This window comes from Dipodomys merriami, unplaced genomic scaffold, assembly GCF_024711535.1.
Source record: "Dipodomys merriami isolate MVZ:Mamm:240054 unplaced genomic scaffold, mDipMer1.0.p SCAF_81, whole genome shotgun sequence".
NCBI classification, from domain to species: domain Eukaryota; kingdom Metazoa; phylum Chordata; class Mammalia; order Rodentia; family Heteromyidae; genus Dipodomys; species Dipodomys merriami.
Genome location: NW_027206413.1, coordinates 3,412,186 through 3,426,265, shown reverse-complemented (window position 1 = coordinate 3,426,265; position 14,080 = coordinate 3,412,186). Strand labels below are relative to the sequence as shown.

The following is a 14,080-nucleotide window of genomic DNA, read 5'->3' as shown; positions in this document are numbered from 1 at the left end:
AGAGAATACTAAGCAACTCTGCCAGACCCACCATGACTTACAGACCTGTGTGTTTTGGTTATGGTGCATTCTAAATATTTAAAATAACCATTTCCAAGGAGCTCATATTGAGGTTTCAAGTTCTAAGTTAGTAGCTTCCTTCTTTGTGAAGTCTTCATAAGATCAGGCATGAAATTAAATTAATTGATCCCTTTAGTAGCTCCTTAATTATAAAATCAGTACAGTGGGTACCACAGAAAGGCTCAGATAGTAGTTTGCAACACAATAGTACACTGACAGCAGGAATGTTACTTATCCATCTATCTATATATAAAAGTTTTAAATTAGAATGCATTGACTTGCACAGTTCTACTTTTATATGACTTTCAACATAAACCAGAAATTTCTCCAGATCTTACCCATGCATAAGACTGGTATACCATGTAGAGTTTGGTTACCTTTATAGAGGAAAAGGAAGGAAAGAAGAAAAACTACACACTGGAAATTATAATTATTTATTAATTAGAGCAATCATTACCACTGGAATTATTTCTGCTTCATAATTTGATAACATGGAGAGAAGGAATACATTTTTTGTATTTAAGAAAAATTAAATCATTGGACATTTCTCCTTTGTAAGAAAACAGCCTGTAATCCTAGCTACTCAGGAGGCTGAGATCTGAGGATCATGGTTCAAAGCCAGCCCGGGCAGGAAAGTCTGTGAGAATAGAAAACTGGAAATGGTGTTGTGGCTCAAGTGGTAGAATGCTCACCTAGGGCTGAAGAGCCCAGGGACAGTGCCCAAGCCCAGAGTTGAAGCCCCACAACCGACAAAAAACAAAACAAGAAAAGAATGCATGGCTTTTATCATGTAATATGTGTTCAAGTTCAAGAATGTACATTATTTGAAAATAATTTGTTTCCATTGAGGAGATACCAAATTAAAAAAAAAAAAAAAGAATCTCTCATCTCTTGAGACCTAATCACTCAGCTGCTTTTCTCTATGGTCCTTTGTCACCCCATTGTGTTTCCAAGGAACTCTGTTTTAATATTTACCTCTTTTCTCAAGCACCACATTATTTCAACAGTAGTACTGGCTGCCTCAAACTTTTTAATTGTTGAAAAGTTCTTTGGATACATTCAGTTATTAGGAAATGTCCTACCAAGGTTAAAAGTTCAAATCTCCTACATTACAAAGTTAAAAAAAATCAAATCAAAATAAATAAAAAGAAACAAGGATGGTAAAAAAAACTCCAATATCATATGATACTTCTTACTTCTCAATCTTGTTTACACACTGAGTAGTCTTTGAAGTAGGCCTGTCCTGAGAAGCAATTCCAGAATTATAGTAACAGCGCTCTCATTACTCAGGCCAGCAAAGGCCTGCATGCTCACATTTGTTTTCACAATTAAGTAGGAAGCTACAAGGATGGGCAACATTCTTATTTGCCACATCTACTGCTCTTTAGAAGAAGAGTATCTTTAGCACATCATCAACTATATGAAGTGTTCTAGCAGTATCATCTACAATGAACCCATGACCCTCATGTATTACATGTCACTGAGTAACACATGTTGCACATTACACATGCAATACTGTTAACGGTTCAGGTATATGATCTATTGAAAATATTGGTGAAGCTGTGGATATCAAATGCTAGGAAGCAAAGTGGGATCTCACTATGATGATGTTTTCAAAAGTTGTTGAGTGAGCCAAATCAGCCAACGACAAATGCTGGAGGGGATGTGGAGAAAGAGGAACCCTATTGCACTGCTGGTGGGAATGTACACTTATACAACCACTTTGGAAAGCAGTCTGGAGGGTCCTCAGAAAGCTAAAGATTGACCTCCCTTACGACCCAGTCATACCACTTCTAGGCATCTATCCTGAACAACAGGAACCAATATACAAGGACACATGCACCTCCATGTTTATTGCAGCACTGTTCACAATAGCCAGGATATGGAAATAACCCAGATGCCCCACCACAGATGAATGGATCAAAAAATTGTGATATCTATACACAATGGAATATTATGCAGCCATTAGAAATGACAAAATAATGGCATTTGCAGGGAAATGGATGGAGCTAGAAGAAATCATGTTGAGCGAGGTAAGCCAAGAGCAAAGAGACAAATGGTACATGGTCTCCCTGATAAGTGGATGTTAAATCCCAAATGTTAGGTGATACGACAAAATTAACAGGACTTAAGAAACAACTTCCACTCATCTGGTCGAACCACTACTAAATATCCCCATACTGCTGATCACATGTATGGTGTATAACATGTGAACACCGTTATATGTTATAGACTGTGATAGACAATTTGCTCCAGAAAAGTTAGAATGAGCTTGTGACTTTAAATGAGCATCATTATTCCACAATACTGTGAAATTTGGGAAAATATGTAGTCACTTAATCACAAAAAAAAAAAAAAAACCCAGAAAACTAGAAGTGACGCGATGGCTCAAGTGGTAGAGCATGAGCCTTGAGCTGAATTGTTCAGGGACAGCTCCCAGGCCCAGAGCCCAAGCCCCACGACTGACAAAAAAAAAAAAAAAAGGAGAGAGAGAGATATCTTTCATGCGATTGTTTCTAACGTATTTATAAGATTATGTCTTTGTTGCCTTATATGTCCCTCCCCCATGGTACAACCCCTGCTTTCACTATATATGATGTTGGTATATGTGGAGGGGAAGGGAAAAAACAAATTGTTAAAACAGGGATACAGGAGGACTCATTGCAACAACGAGATGTACAAGTCGTTATGTCGAAAAACGAACTTTACAACTTTGGTGGGGGGCATGAGGAGAGGGGGAGGATGGGAAGGGATGGGAAGGGGAAACAAAGCAGGAGGCTACAATGCTTGATAAGAAATGTGCTCATTATCTTACCCATGTAATTATAACCCCTCTGTACTGTATTTTCACAATAAAAATATATTTTAAAAAAAGTTGTTGAGTGAGCGAGAAAAGCAGCATACACTAATCTCTTAAAAGACCCTTAAGACTTATTGGTTATCCTTTCCTATGTTACTAGAGTACAGAGGGCTATTAAACAAGGAAACAAGGAAACTTCTGCCTTAGAGCTGCACAGTCGCTGGGCACTGGCTAAGGTGACTGTAAAAATGAAGAAACTTTCAAGTCTCGGGTTCCTGATACAACACTACAAGCAACAACAACAAACTACCCCAAACTGTAGCAGGGTACGGTACAATGGTGCCATGCTACAGTCCCAGCATACGGGAGGCCAGGCTGCACTACAAAGCGAGACTTGTACCAGGAACATAGTCAATGCTCAGTAAAACACAGTCACTGCCGTTATCTTTCTCAAAGGGGTTTCTTCCACATTTTGAGTAATACAAGTGTATTACTTTAATTTTGTCTCCAGCTAAGTAAACTTAGGGATCCTAGTGTGGTGATAAGGTATTTTAACTCCCAAAGGAAAGGGGATTCTTTGCAAGTCAGTATTCACATTAATATGAAAATTCAAAGTATAAACACTTTCTGAAAATGTATCAAAGGCTTGGAATTTACACATTACAGCCTATAAAATTAGAACCTATGATTTTATAGTATTATAAAGATCAAACCATTTTTAATCGTGGCTAGAAAAATCAACTCACATTTCCAAAAATATCATGGGTTTTCTTCAAGAAGATGTCATCTGGCAACAAAATACCCTATTATCATAGGGAACGAGTACAGGACAGTATGTCATGGGTAGTGGTATATGAGCCAATTTTTTTTTTTTACTTCAAGAAATGAGTAAGCAGAGGTTTTCCTCCAAATTTAATTAAGACTTTTAAGTCTACAGTTTTGGCACACTCCCATATACATCAAAAATACCTTCCTCCAAAATTACAAATGGCTTTTTTTTTAAATTTTTTTAATTTAATTTAATTTTATTTGTGAACATACTGTACAGAGGGGTTACAATTACATGGGCAGGATAATGCGTACATTTCTTACCAAGCATTGTAGCCTCCTCCTTTGTTTACCCTTCACATCCCTTCCCAGCCTCCCCCCTCCCCCCCAATCCCAATCCTTCTCCTTCCCCCCCTTCCCCCCCTCCCCCCCCCCCCCCCCGCACCGACATTGTAAAGCTCGTTTTGGACATGATAACTTGTACTTCTCATTGTTGCAACAGGTCCACCTGTATCCTTAGACAACTGGTTTTTCCCCATCTCCTCCACAAGTTATACAAATGGCTTTTTAACTATGAAAAACGTTACATGTATTTGCTTCTCATAAATGGCTGGGCACCAGTGGCTTACCAGTGCCTACAATCCCAGTTGCACAGGAGGCTGAGATCTGAGGAAAGAGGTCTAAAGCCAGCAAAGCAGACAAATCTGTCAAACGCTTAGTTGGAAGTGAAGGTATAGTTCAGTCTTGAGTGAAAAAAGCTAAGCAAGAGTGTGAGGCTCTGATCAAGCCCTAGTTCTGGTAACACATGCATGTGTCCCCCTACACAAACACCAACACAGCATCTAAGTAAGAAATAAGATTTGAAACGCAAACATTACTTCCAATAAATGAAATTTATGTGCCAAAAAAAAAGAAGAAACATACAGTCTTTGTAGTACATTTTTCATTTTGAAATTTAGTGCTTAAACGGCATTATAAAAGAATGTCAGACTAGTGAGCCCAGAATATGCTCTCTATTCTGGTCTCTACAAGGCCGCAATTCCATCCACATTGGTTTTGTATAATTATGAGAAAACAAAAACCCAGACTGTGATACTGACATACACAGAAACTTTCTGAATGTATAAGCTTGATCACAGATAAAACAGAAGTATTTTTATTGAGCACAACAAAACAGAAATATTAAACAGACTAAGTTTCTTTTATTCTCAAACTTTTCAAACACTGCATATAAGCTTATTCTATATATTGCATTCTTTCAACAGTATAAAAGCAGTAATTGTATATAGTGGCTCAGAGCTATGAATAATGTAGGACTACAAAAATGACTCTTCAGAAGGAATTAGAGAAAAATTTAAGAGACAATGTACTTTGACAAGAACTTTGATATTGAGAATGTGAAAAGAGATAAATCGTAACTTTCTTTTGGTGCTATCCTCAAAGTACAACTTTCCAAAGATTTCTATTTATTTATTTATTGTCCGGTTGTGGGGCCTGAACTCTGGGCCTGGGCGCTGTCCCTCAGCTCAAGGCTAGTGCTCTACCACTTGAGCCACAGCGCCACTTCCGGCTTTTTTTCTTTTTGCTTATGTGGTGCTGAGGAATCGAACCCAGGGCCTCATCCATGCAAGGCAAGTGCTCTACCACTGAGCCACCTTCCAGCCCCTGATTTCTTTCTTTTTTTAGTTGGTTGTGGGGCTTAAACTCTGGGCCTGGGCACTGACCCTCAGCTCTTCAGCTCAAGAAGAGCGCTCTACTGCTTTACCCACACTTCCACTTTTAGTTTTCTGCCTGGGCTGATTTTGAACCATGATCCTCAGATCTCAGCCTCCTGAGTAGCTAGAATTACAGGCATGAGACACCAGCACCTAGCAAAGATTTCTTTTTTTCTTTTTTTTTGTCCGTTGTGGGGCTTGAACTGTGGGCTTCCGCTTGAGCCACAGCGCCACTTTCGAGTGGTTTATTGGAAGTAAGAGTCTTATGGACTTTCCTGCCCGGGCTGGCTTTGAACCGTGATCCTTAGATCTGAGCCTCCTGAGTAGTTAGGATTACAGGCGTTAGCCACCGGCGGCGGGCAAGATTTCTGTCTCATAGTACACCATGAATTGGAAGGTTTGCAAGAAAGCTCAATGTTCTGCAAATGAAAGCAACACTAATAATATTTAGCTGTCAAATACAGAGCATTTTTTTTCTGAATGTATGAACAAAAAGAGGGTAACAACTCTGAGAATGAAAGGAGAGATCAAATATGGATTCCATAAATTTTACCGTCCTATAAGTATAGAGGGACAAATATAAGAATACTTATCAAAGAATCATTTCCTATACCGGTTTTTATTCAAATTAATTGAGAAAGCTTTATCCTGTTCCATACTTCAACCATCCTTTTAAGTGTGACAGGCACCAATGGCCCATGCCTGTAATCCTAGCTACTCAAGAGGCTGAGATCTGAGGACTGTGGATTGAAGCCAACCCAGTCAGAAAAGTTCATCTCCAATTAACCACCAAGCTGGGTACTAGTGGCTTAGGGCTATAATCCTAGCTACTCAGAAGGCTGAGATCTGAGTATCACAGTTTGAAGCCAGCAGGGGCAGAAAAATCCCCGTGAGACTCTTATCTCCAATAAACTATTTTAAAAAAGCCAGACTGATGCTGTGGCTCCAATAAACTATTGTAAAAAAGCCAGACTGATGCTGTGGCCCAAAGAAGCTTAGTGAGAGTTCAAGCCCCAGGACTGGTAAAAAACAAAACAAAATTAACTACCAAAAAGCTGAAGGAGTGCTAGTCTTGAGCAAAAAGGCTCAGGGACAGTGTTTAGGCCTGAATTCAAATCCAGGACTGATAGGCACATGCACGCATACGTACGCATACGCACACACACGCACACACACACGCACACACACGCACACACACGCACGCACACACACACACACACGAGAAACTTTGATAATATAACTCAATTAAAATACTGTTCGAGAATTTCCTTACTTTTTTATTTAACTCAAGTCAGCAGTTATGCCAAAATTGTAATAGCCAAACATACACTTAAAATTACCCTGTAATTGCAATAATTGCTGGTACCAATTGTTTTAAAGTTCTGCAATAAAGCTGTCTTCCAGACATTTAATGGTATGTCATTTGGTAAATGAAAGTTTCTACCAAGTAAGAGCAATGAGAAGAGCTAAAAGTTATGCTAGGAAAGAGTCTAGTTGAAAAAGAAGCATATGGACCATGTTGGTCCAATACTAACTTTAAGTTACTACAGAACTGAATAAAATGTTGACCCTATCACATAACAATTTATTGAGTTGGCATTAGGCAAAGCATGATGTCAGCCACCAATGCTATCATACACATTCTCAAATAATTCCTGAGCTTAATTTAGGCTGTATGCCCAAAGTTACAGTAAAATAAAAACTGCAAGCATGAGGTATTATTAAACATCGAGGAGTTTGGCTTGGCAGTTTTGACTCAAAATTAGTCTAGCACTTCAATAAAGTCAGTTTTAAGAAAAACAAGCCTAAGCATATTACAGGTTTTTAAATGTGCTGCATTCTTCACCAATAAATAAGACCCACAAATAAGCCTTGAGAAACTCTCAGGAATGTTCAAACAAGTACCATACAACACAGAATTCAGGCTGACAGGAGACACCAAAATACACACAAATACACAAGCATACACATCTCACAGGCTCACCTTCATGGCATGGATTTCTTCAAGCAATCTTTGAACCCGTCTTTGGTTTTTTAACAGTGCATCTTCAGTTCCCCTGCAAAATACATATATACAATGGTATATATTTAAGCAATAATTTTTTTTGGGGGGTCTAGTCATGGGGGCGTGAACTCTGGGCCTGGGTGCTGTCTCTCAGCTCTTCAGCTCAAGGCTAGCGCTCTACCACTTGAGCCACAGCACCACTTCCGGCGTTTTTCTTTTTGCTTATGTGGTGCTGAGGAATTGAACCCAGGGCCTCATGCATGCAAGGCAAGCGCTCTACCACTGAGCCACCTTCCCAGCCCCAGCAATAATTTTAAAGCAATATGATGAAAGTCTTTTTCTTAAATAATAAAAAGCATTAGGAGAAAGCTACAATGCTTGATAAGAAATGTACTCATTATCTTGCCCATGTAATTGTAACCCCTCTGTACAGTATTTTCACACAAAAAAAGCATTAAGTGAAAAACACTCCATCATGTACTACCCCTTTCTCACTCCGCCCCAATAAACACTAACAAGTTATAGACTGACAACTTACACATCATCCTATTGTACTATTCCTGATTAATGTTTGCCTTCCCTAGTCCTAAATACTAAGGTAACATGTCTGATCAAAAGAACTTTTAATTTAATGTGTTACAAGCTACAACTAAGTTAGGTATATTTTTATTAAACAAAAAATTGAGACTTGGAATTATAAAAAAAAAAAAAAACATAAGGATTGTTAACTATCTGTCCAGGACAGCAAGTAGGATTATTTTTACAAAGAAGAAACCAGGACCAAACGCATTTTGCAGGCTTTCTAAATGTCCATGCTCAGACAAGAAACTCACAAATGCTAATGTTGAAAATATAATCTGTTTTTCATAGTGACAGGGCACACAATAACATGATGAACCCACAAGCTCCTGAGACTTCAGATTTCTCAATAATTCACAAAAAAGGTGATAAAAGTCATTATAGTCATTTTACTAGATATGTTCATTTCAGAATAACTTCTAATAACAACAACAAAAAAAAACATAAATAATCCCATGGCAATTTCATTCTGAAGAGAAAAGGAGACATTTCAAACAGTGTTTTAAGCAAATATGTCCCCAAACCATAGAAGGCCATGCTGATAGGGCACATTCTATTTGGCTCAGATCACCAGGCAAACAGAGTGAAGAATGAGGAAGAAGATGGTGTGTGATTCTTTAGATCCCACCCTCCAACTCTCTCAGTACTAAATCAAAACAAAGTTGACATTTTACTTGTTTCAGGAGTATTATTTCAAATGACTAACTTTTTTGCTTTCAATCTGCTCACACTGCGCACAAGTTTTCGGATAACCAAGACTCGGATTCGCTTCACTTCTTTTCTCATCTTCACAACCTTTGAGGAATAAAAAACAAAATTCAAGCCAATTAGCTCAGAAAGAGACAGACTTTATTTTGACTCTTAATGTTACACACTGAAGTCTACCACTTTAATTAAGTTCTTATTTTTATTCATGGTTTGATTAAACCAAACTTTTTCCATAAATGGCAAAGGAATAAAAACAGTCTAAAAATACTCTGGAAGGCTGAAGAGAAAGAAGTTATAATTTAAAAATAAAAACAGCATTTCCAGCAATATTTTAATACCATTCTTAGATCTTGATGGATATAAAAAACTTGGAATGTTACAAAATATGAATTCCCTGAGATAAGAGAGTATCCTATTAATCATCTTTGTATTTGTAAGTGGTAATTTATTAAATGAGTGTTTGAATTAACAAAAGTAAGTATGGAAGAGATTTAATTTAATTCAATTATAAAGCATCCCTCCCTCTTATTTTTAGTACTGAACTGTTTCAAGCATAATTAAAAAAAAACCCACAGAGAGGAACTACATATGAGCACACACTGCTATACATGCTAAATCATCCCTCTAGAGAACACTGCCAAATTCTAAGGATGAAGAACAGAATAGGCCAAGACATGGAAATACTCTAGTTATAAACAACCACATGTTCTAACAGTCCAGTATTCAGTACAAGGGCATGTTACTCCCAAGCTTTTGTCTATCACGTATCTTATCATTTGTCCCTCAGCGAGAGGGACCATGCTCTTTTTTTGTGGGCCCTCACCTCAGATGCAAGGACTGTTATAAAAACATGTATCTTGCTACAGTGCCATTGACTGCACATGCAACTGTCCTTTTTTATACACTCTGAGCTGCTACAGGTCAATAGACATACTATTCAACATTAGCGTTTTCCATGCCCTGCAAGAGTGCCTGATAAAGAATCCTCACATGCTTCTGAACAACACACTGTTGGTATCACCCTGTGTCTTCAAGTCTTATTCTTCATTAATCTCAACGGATCTCCCCTTTTCAATGAAGGCACTGACAAGCAGCTTTTAATTTCTTTCCACCCTGTGTTTCCCCATCATTCTGGATGACTTACAAGTCCATCTGAGCAATCTCTCCTTTTTTCACTGTCCCAGATAGCCCTTTCCTTCACTGCATTGGTTTCCCAGTGATACTAGACACACCAGCATCATTTCCAAAAAAAAGGAAGGAAACCTTCAATCATTTTTGGCATTTTTCATACTCTAGAGAATAAAAACCCATTTACTCAAAGCCTAGGCTCCATTATAGATATCTTTACCCACTTGCCTCTCAGCAACTGCAGCTGTTAACTGGTTCTCTCTCTCACTCCCTCCTTGCCTTCTTTTTCTTTTTTGGTACTGTTTACTTGGGCTCTCAGCTTTCTCACACATTGCTGGGGCTCTATTATTGAGCTACATTTCCAGTGCAGCTTTACGGATGGGTAATTAGAAGGAGAGTCTCTTGGACTTTTCTATCTGGGCTGCCTTTCAATCATGATTCTCAGATCTCAGACTCTGGAGTAACTAGAATTACAGGCATGAACCCCAGAACAGTTTACTGGTTTCTTTACACCAATTCTTGCCTCATTCTATCACTTTTAAATGTTGTCAGAAGAAAATGTCTGGGCATAACGTAGCCCCTTCAATGTTCTTTTGCAGCTCCTACTCACTCTTAAAATGGTCATGGGCCTTTTTAGTTCCTTTTCCTTAATGCACATCTATCACAAGTCTTTACCTGCCCCCTCCCTCAGAAGAGTTCTGTCTTCTCTTATTAGCTTGTTGGCACCTCATCAGCCTCGTTGGCTAATTCTTAGACTCTTAGAAAAGATTCTAAATCTTTTCTAGCATTCCTAAAAGTCATCAATTCCCTAGTATAACAATTTAAAAAAGGAGTTAGTCCTTTAGAAATGATCACAACCATTAACATTTCATTTTAAATCTGTTTAGTGTGTCTTTTACCCCCTGCCCCCAGACAGAAGGTCCTGAAACTCAAGTATCTGAATTTACTTAACACTAGCACCTAAAGTAGTGCACGGCATACAGTATAGGTTGACGGGTACTTGTTAAATAAATGAGCAGAAGGTAGTGGTACTCATTTGTTCATTTACTATTATAAACTACACGGCATATAAAAAACACACAGTGCAATATTTTTCTCCTAGACACATTATCTTTGGAATTTGTGTTTCACACAGAACTATTTAAGGTAAAAAGGAATTATACTATGGATAAATGTAAAGCATTTTAGACAAGGTTTAAGTGGGAAAAAAAGGAATTGCCCCATTTCCCAAGCAGAATTGTAATAAAAGTTTTGTGACACACAATGTAAAGTTAAGCTACTCAAACTGCTAAATGTTTAAATTATGCATTGAAATATATTAATGAATGTTTCTAATGGTTGAACTCTGCAGGTGCATGCGATAGTAGCATACCTAACTAGCTGAACCGAACAGCTAATAATAAACTGCAGTGGGCAGAGTTGACATTCAGTTACACTCCCATGGGGAAAGAAGTATCCAAATTTACAACTTCAATTTAACAAGTATTGTTCATCATTAGTGGGAAAGAAAACTCAAAGCAAAGGTAATGCTTCATAAACATAGTTTCATTCCAATACCAAACCAAAAAATGCTTTTCTAGCTTAACTTTCTCAATAAATATTGAGAAAGACAAATGGAAGTACAATTTAATTTTCCTCACAATTGCCCACTCCAAACACCCGTCTTTAAATTTCCAAAACTAATGAATAGTAGTCTTTCAGTTAGACCTTTAAAGGTTTTCAATTTATTTGTCAAAAGAATTATAAAGTGGGTTGAATGAAAACCCACAGGTAATCACAGGTCCACAGATAGGCCTAAACCATCCCCTAATTCTAGGAGGCAAAAGCAGTACTTAAAGGCAATTTCTCTAACCATAAGCAAGCAAAACTATCATTTTTAGAATTGTAAAGAGTGACATTATTTGGAAGAGAAAGGAGAAATAAAGTGAGGAAAATGAGAAAGGAGAGATAATGGAAATGAAATAAACTGAGAGAAGTAAAAAGTGAGAGAAAATAGAAGAAAAAGTGAAGAAGAATCGCAAGAGGTAGATGTAGGTTGCCAACATGATCAAGATGGATAAATCTAGTTGACAGATTCTAAGCAGCAAAAGAATGTACTTAGGACATTCAGAAGAAAAAGATTTTGAGTTCACAATTGATGGTACAAGAGTTGACAGTGAGGTGCACCTAGACTTTAGGCAGACAGATACTCTTAATCTGGTAAAATCAGTAGTCAGGGGAAGCTGGATCACTTCTTGGGTAAATACAAAAATACGATCATAAATAATGAATTTAGACTAACCTGTAGGAAAACTTGTTGTTAGAAAAATGTGAATATATCTGTGTTTAAAAAAATACATGGAAACTTCTGGATATTCGTGAAAACCTCTGGATATTCATTACTCACCTGTCCAAGAGGCAAATAACAAATTATGAAAAGGCACTCTGCCCATGAGACTGTGCAGAAACAAGCACCCCCTCCACAATTTCACTGAAGAAATGTAAATTTTGGACCTCTTCTAAAGGAAAATTTGGCAACATCTAACAAAATTACTAAGGATCTATCTAGAAGACACACTTTAGGCAATAGAAAAGCTGATGCACAAACTTTCCATGTTAGCATTCTTACATGATGTTTCCTAATACATGCGATGCACACAATGCAGTATTTGAAATAAATGCAGAACACCTACATATAGTATGAAACATTAACAATACTGTTTGATGTACAGGATAAGAATGCCATGTTGATAGGATATCCTATCTACAAAATTTAAAAATATACAATACTGTACTCTATAGGCATGTTATAAAGTTATGGAATGTACAGATGAGAAAAATGTACACTAAAAGAGTAATAAGGTTGAGATAGGAAAGTGAAAGGACGGGATTAAATATTATACGGCAAAAGACTGGCAATTGCTAAATGTAAGAAGTGGATGACAAAGCTATTTGCGTAAGTTTTCCATAGACGAAGTACTTTACAGCTCACAACATTAATTATAATTTTATGAAGAATGCTAGTCTTGCCATTCCCACGTTGACTTACTATGGACTTGCGTTCCTTTTCTGAGGGGTAAAAAATGTTTGGTAATGATCGGTCACTTCGCCATTTTCGAGCCTATGCTGCCACCTAGCGAAACTTACCAGGCTGGAGTCTAAGAAGCGAATGTAAAAAGGCTCTCTTCTTATGTATGGATGGAACCTGACTGCTTCCTAGCTCTCGGAAGGCACCATGAAAAAGCACCAGTGTCCCACCCAACGATGGCGTCGGGGTTTACGATTCTGCCAACGCGGTTCTTGGACGCGCTTCCCTGTCGCCACGCGTGGAGGGGCACCGCTCAGTTCTAGTTCCCTCACTTGACAGCAGCTCCCGCTGGGGCAAGGGTTCGGCCCGACACCCGGAACTGCCCACGGCACCACACCCCCTTCGCGCGGTGCCCCCGACACACTCCCACCCAGCCGGCTCCATCAGGGTCGAGACCAGAGCGGCCGCGACGGCGGAGGCCGCTTCCCGCCAGGTCTGGGAGACGACTGGGCCCGCGGGGGGCCGACCGCACGGGGTCGTTCTCGAGGTTTCCATCGGCCGCGGCCGCAGGACTGCCGGAAGCGCGCACGGCTTGGGGGTTCCCGGGGCGATCGGCCCGCCCCGGCCCGCGGCGCTGAAGCTGGCCGTTAACCGCCGCCGAGGCCCCGACCCCGGCCCAACGACCTACCCGTCGGCGACGGCCTTCCCCGAGAGCCCGGCGCCGCGGCCTCCTCCCGGGGCGGGCCGAGCACGGGGGCCGCGGCCGCCCGGGACCCCGCCCCGCCGCCCGCAGAGCCGCCGGAGGGCCGGCGCGGGGCCCCCGCCGCCCCCGAGGACGCGGTACCCACCTCGTTGTTGAGGTTCAGCGTGGCGGGCGGAGCCATGACAGATCCCGGAAGAGAACCTGCGCGTGGGTCCGGCGGCCGGGCCGCGGGCGCGCCGCCCCGCCCCCGACGGCAGCCGCGCCCGCCCAAAATGCATTCTCCGGCGCGCCGCGGCCGCCGGATAGGCGGGGCCTAAGCCGGAAGAAGTGGGCGGCAACTTCCGGCACCGAGAGCCGCCGGGCCGGAACTGCTGGTTCCCAGGGAGACGGGGCGCGCGGGGGTCCCGGCTGCGGTCGGCGGGAGCGGATGGGGTCCCCGGCCGGCGCGGCGCTCGGGTCGGTACGCGTCATTGTAGACACAGCCTTGCGGGGTGTTCGCTTCCTCACGGGGACGTGGCTTCCGAGCGATGGCGGCCACGCCTGCTTCGGTCTGGACTCGCGGGCCGCGACTCGGCCGTCGCCGTGGCCGTTGTGGACACCTCCGTCT

General features: G+C 40.6%; 1 protein-coding gene across 2 annotated transcripts in view; it reads right to left on the bottom strand.

The window, feature by feature from the left end:
- LOC138819720 (serum response factor-binding protein 1-like) overlaps positions 1-13,723 on the bottom strand; it is a 32,809-nt gene extending 19,086 nt beyond the window's left edge. Inside the window, exons 1-3 of one of the 2 annotated variants that reach the window (XM_070011266.1) lie at positions 13,619-13,723; positions 8,634-8,722; positions 7,328-7,400 (exon numbers count right to left, since the gene is read on the bottom strand). In XM_070011266.1, the coding sequence (XP_069867367.1) occupies positions 7,328-7,400; positions 8,634-8,722; positions 13,619-13,654 (198 nt within the window). In that variant the 5' untranslated portion in view covers positions 13,655-13,723. Of the gene's footprint in view, positions 1-7,327; positions 7,401-8,633; positions 8,723-12,889; positions 13,050-13,618 lie in introns of those variants that run through there. The other variant, XM_070011267.1, reaches the window with a different exon arrangement.
- Between the last annotated feature and the right edge of the window lie 357 nt (positions 13,724-14,080).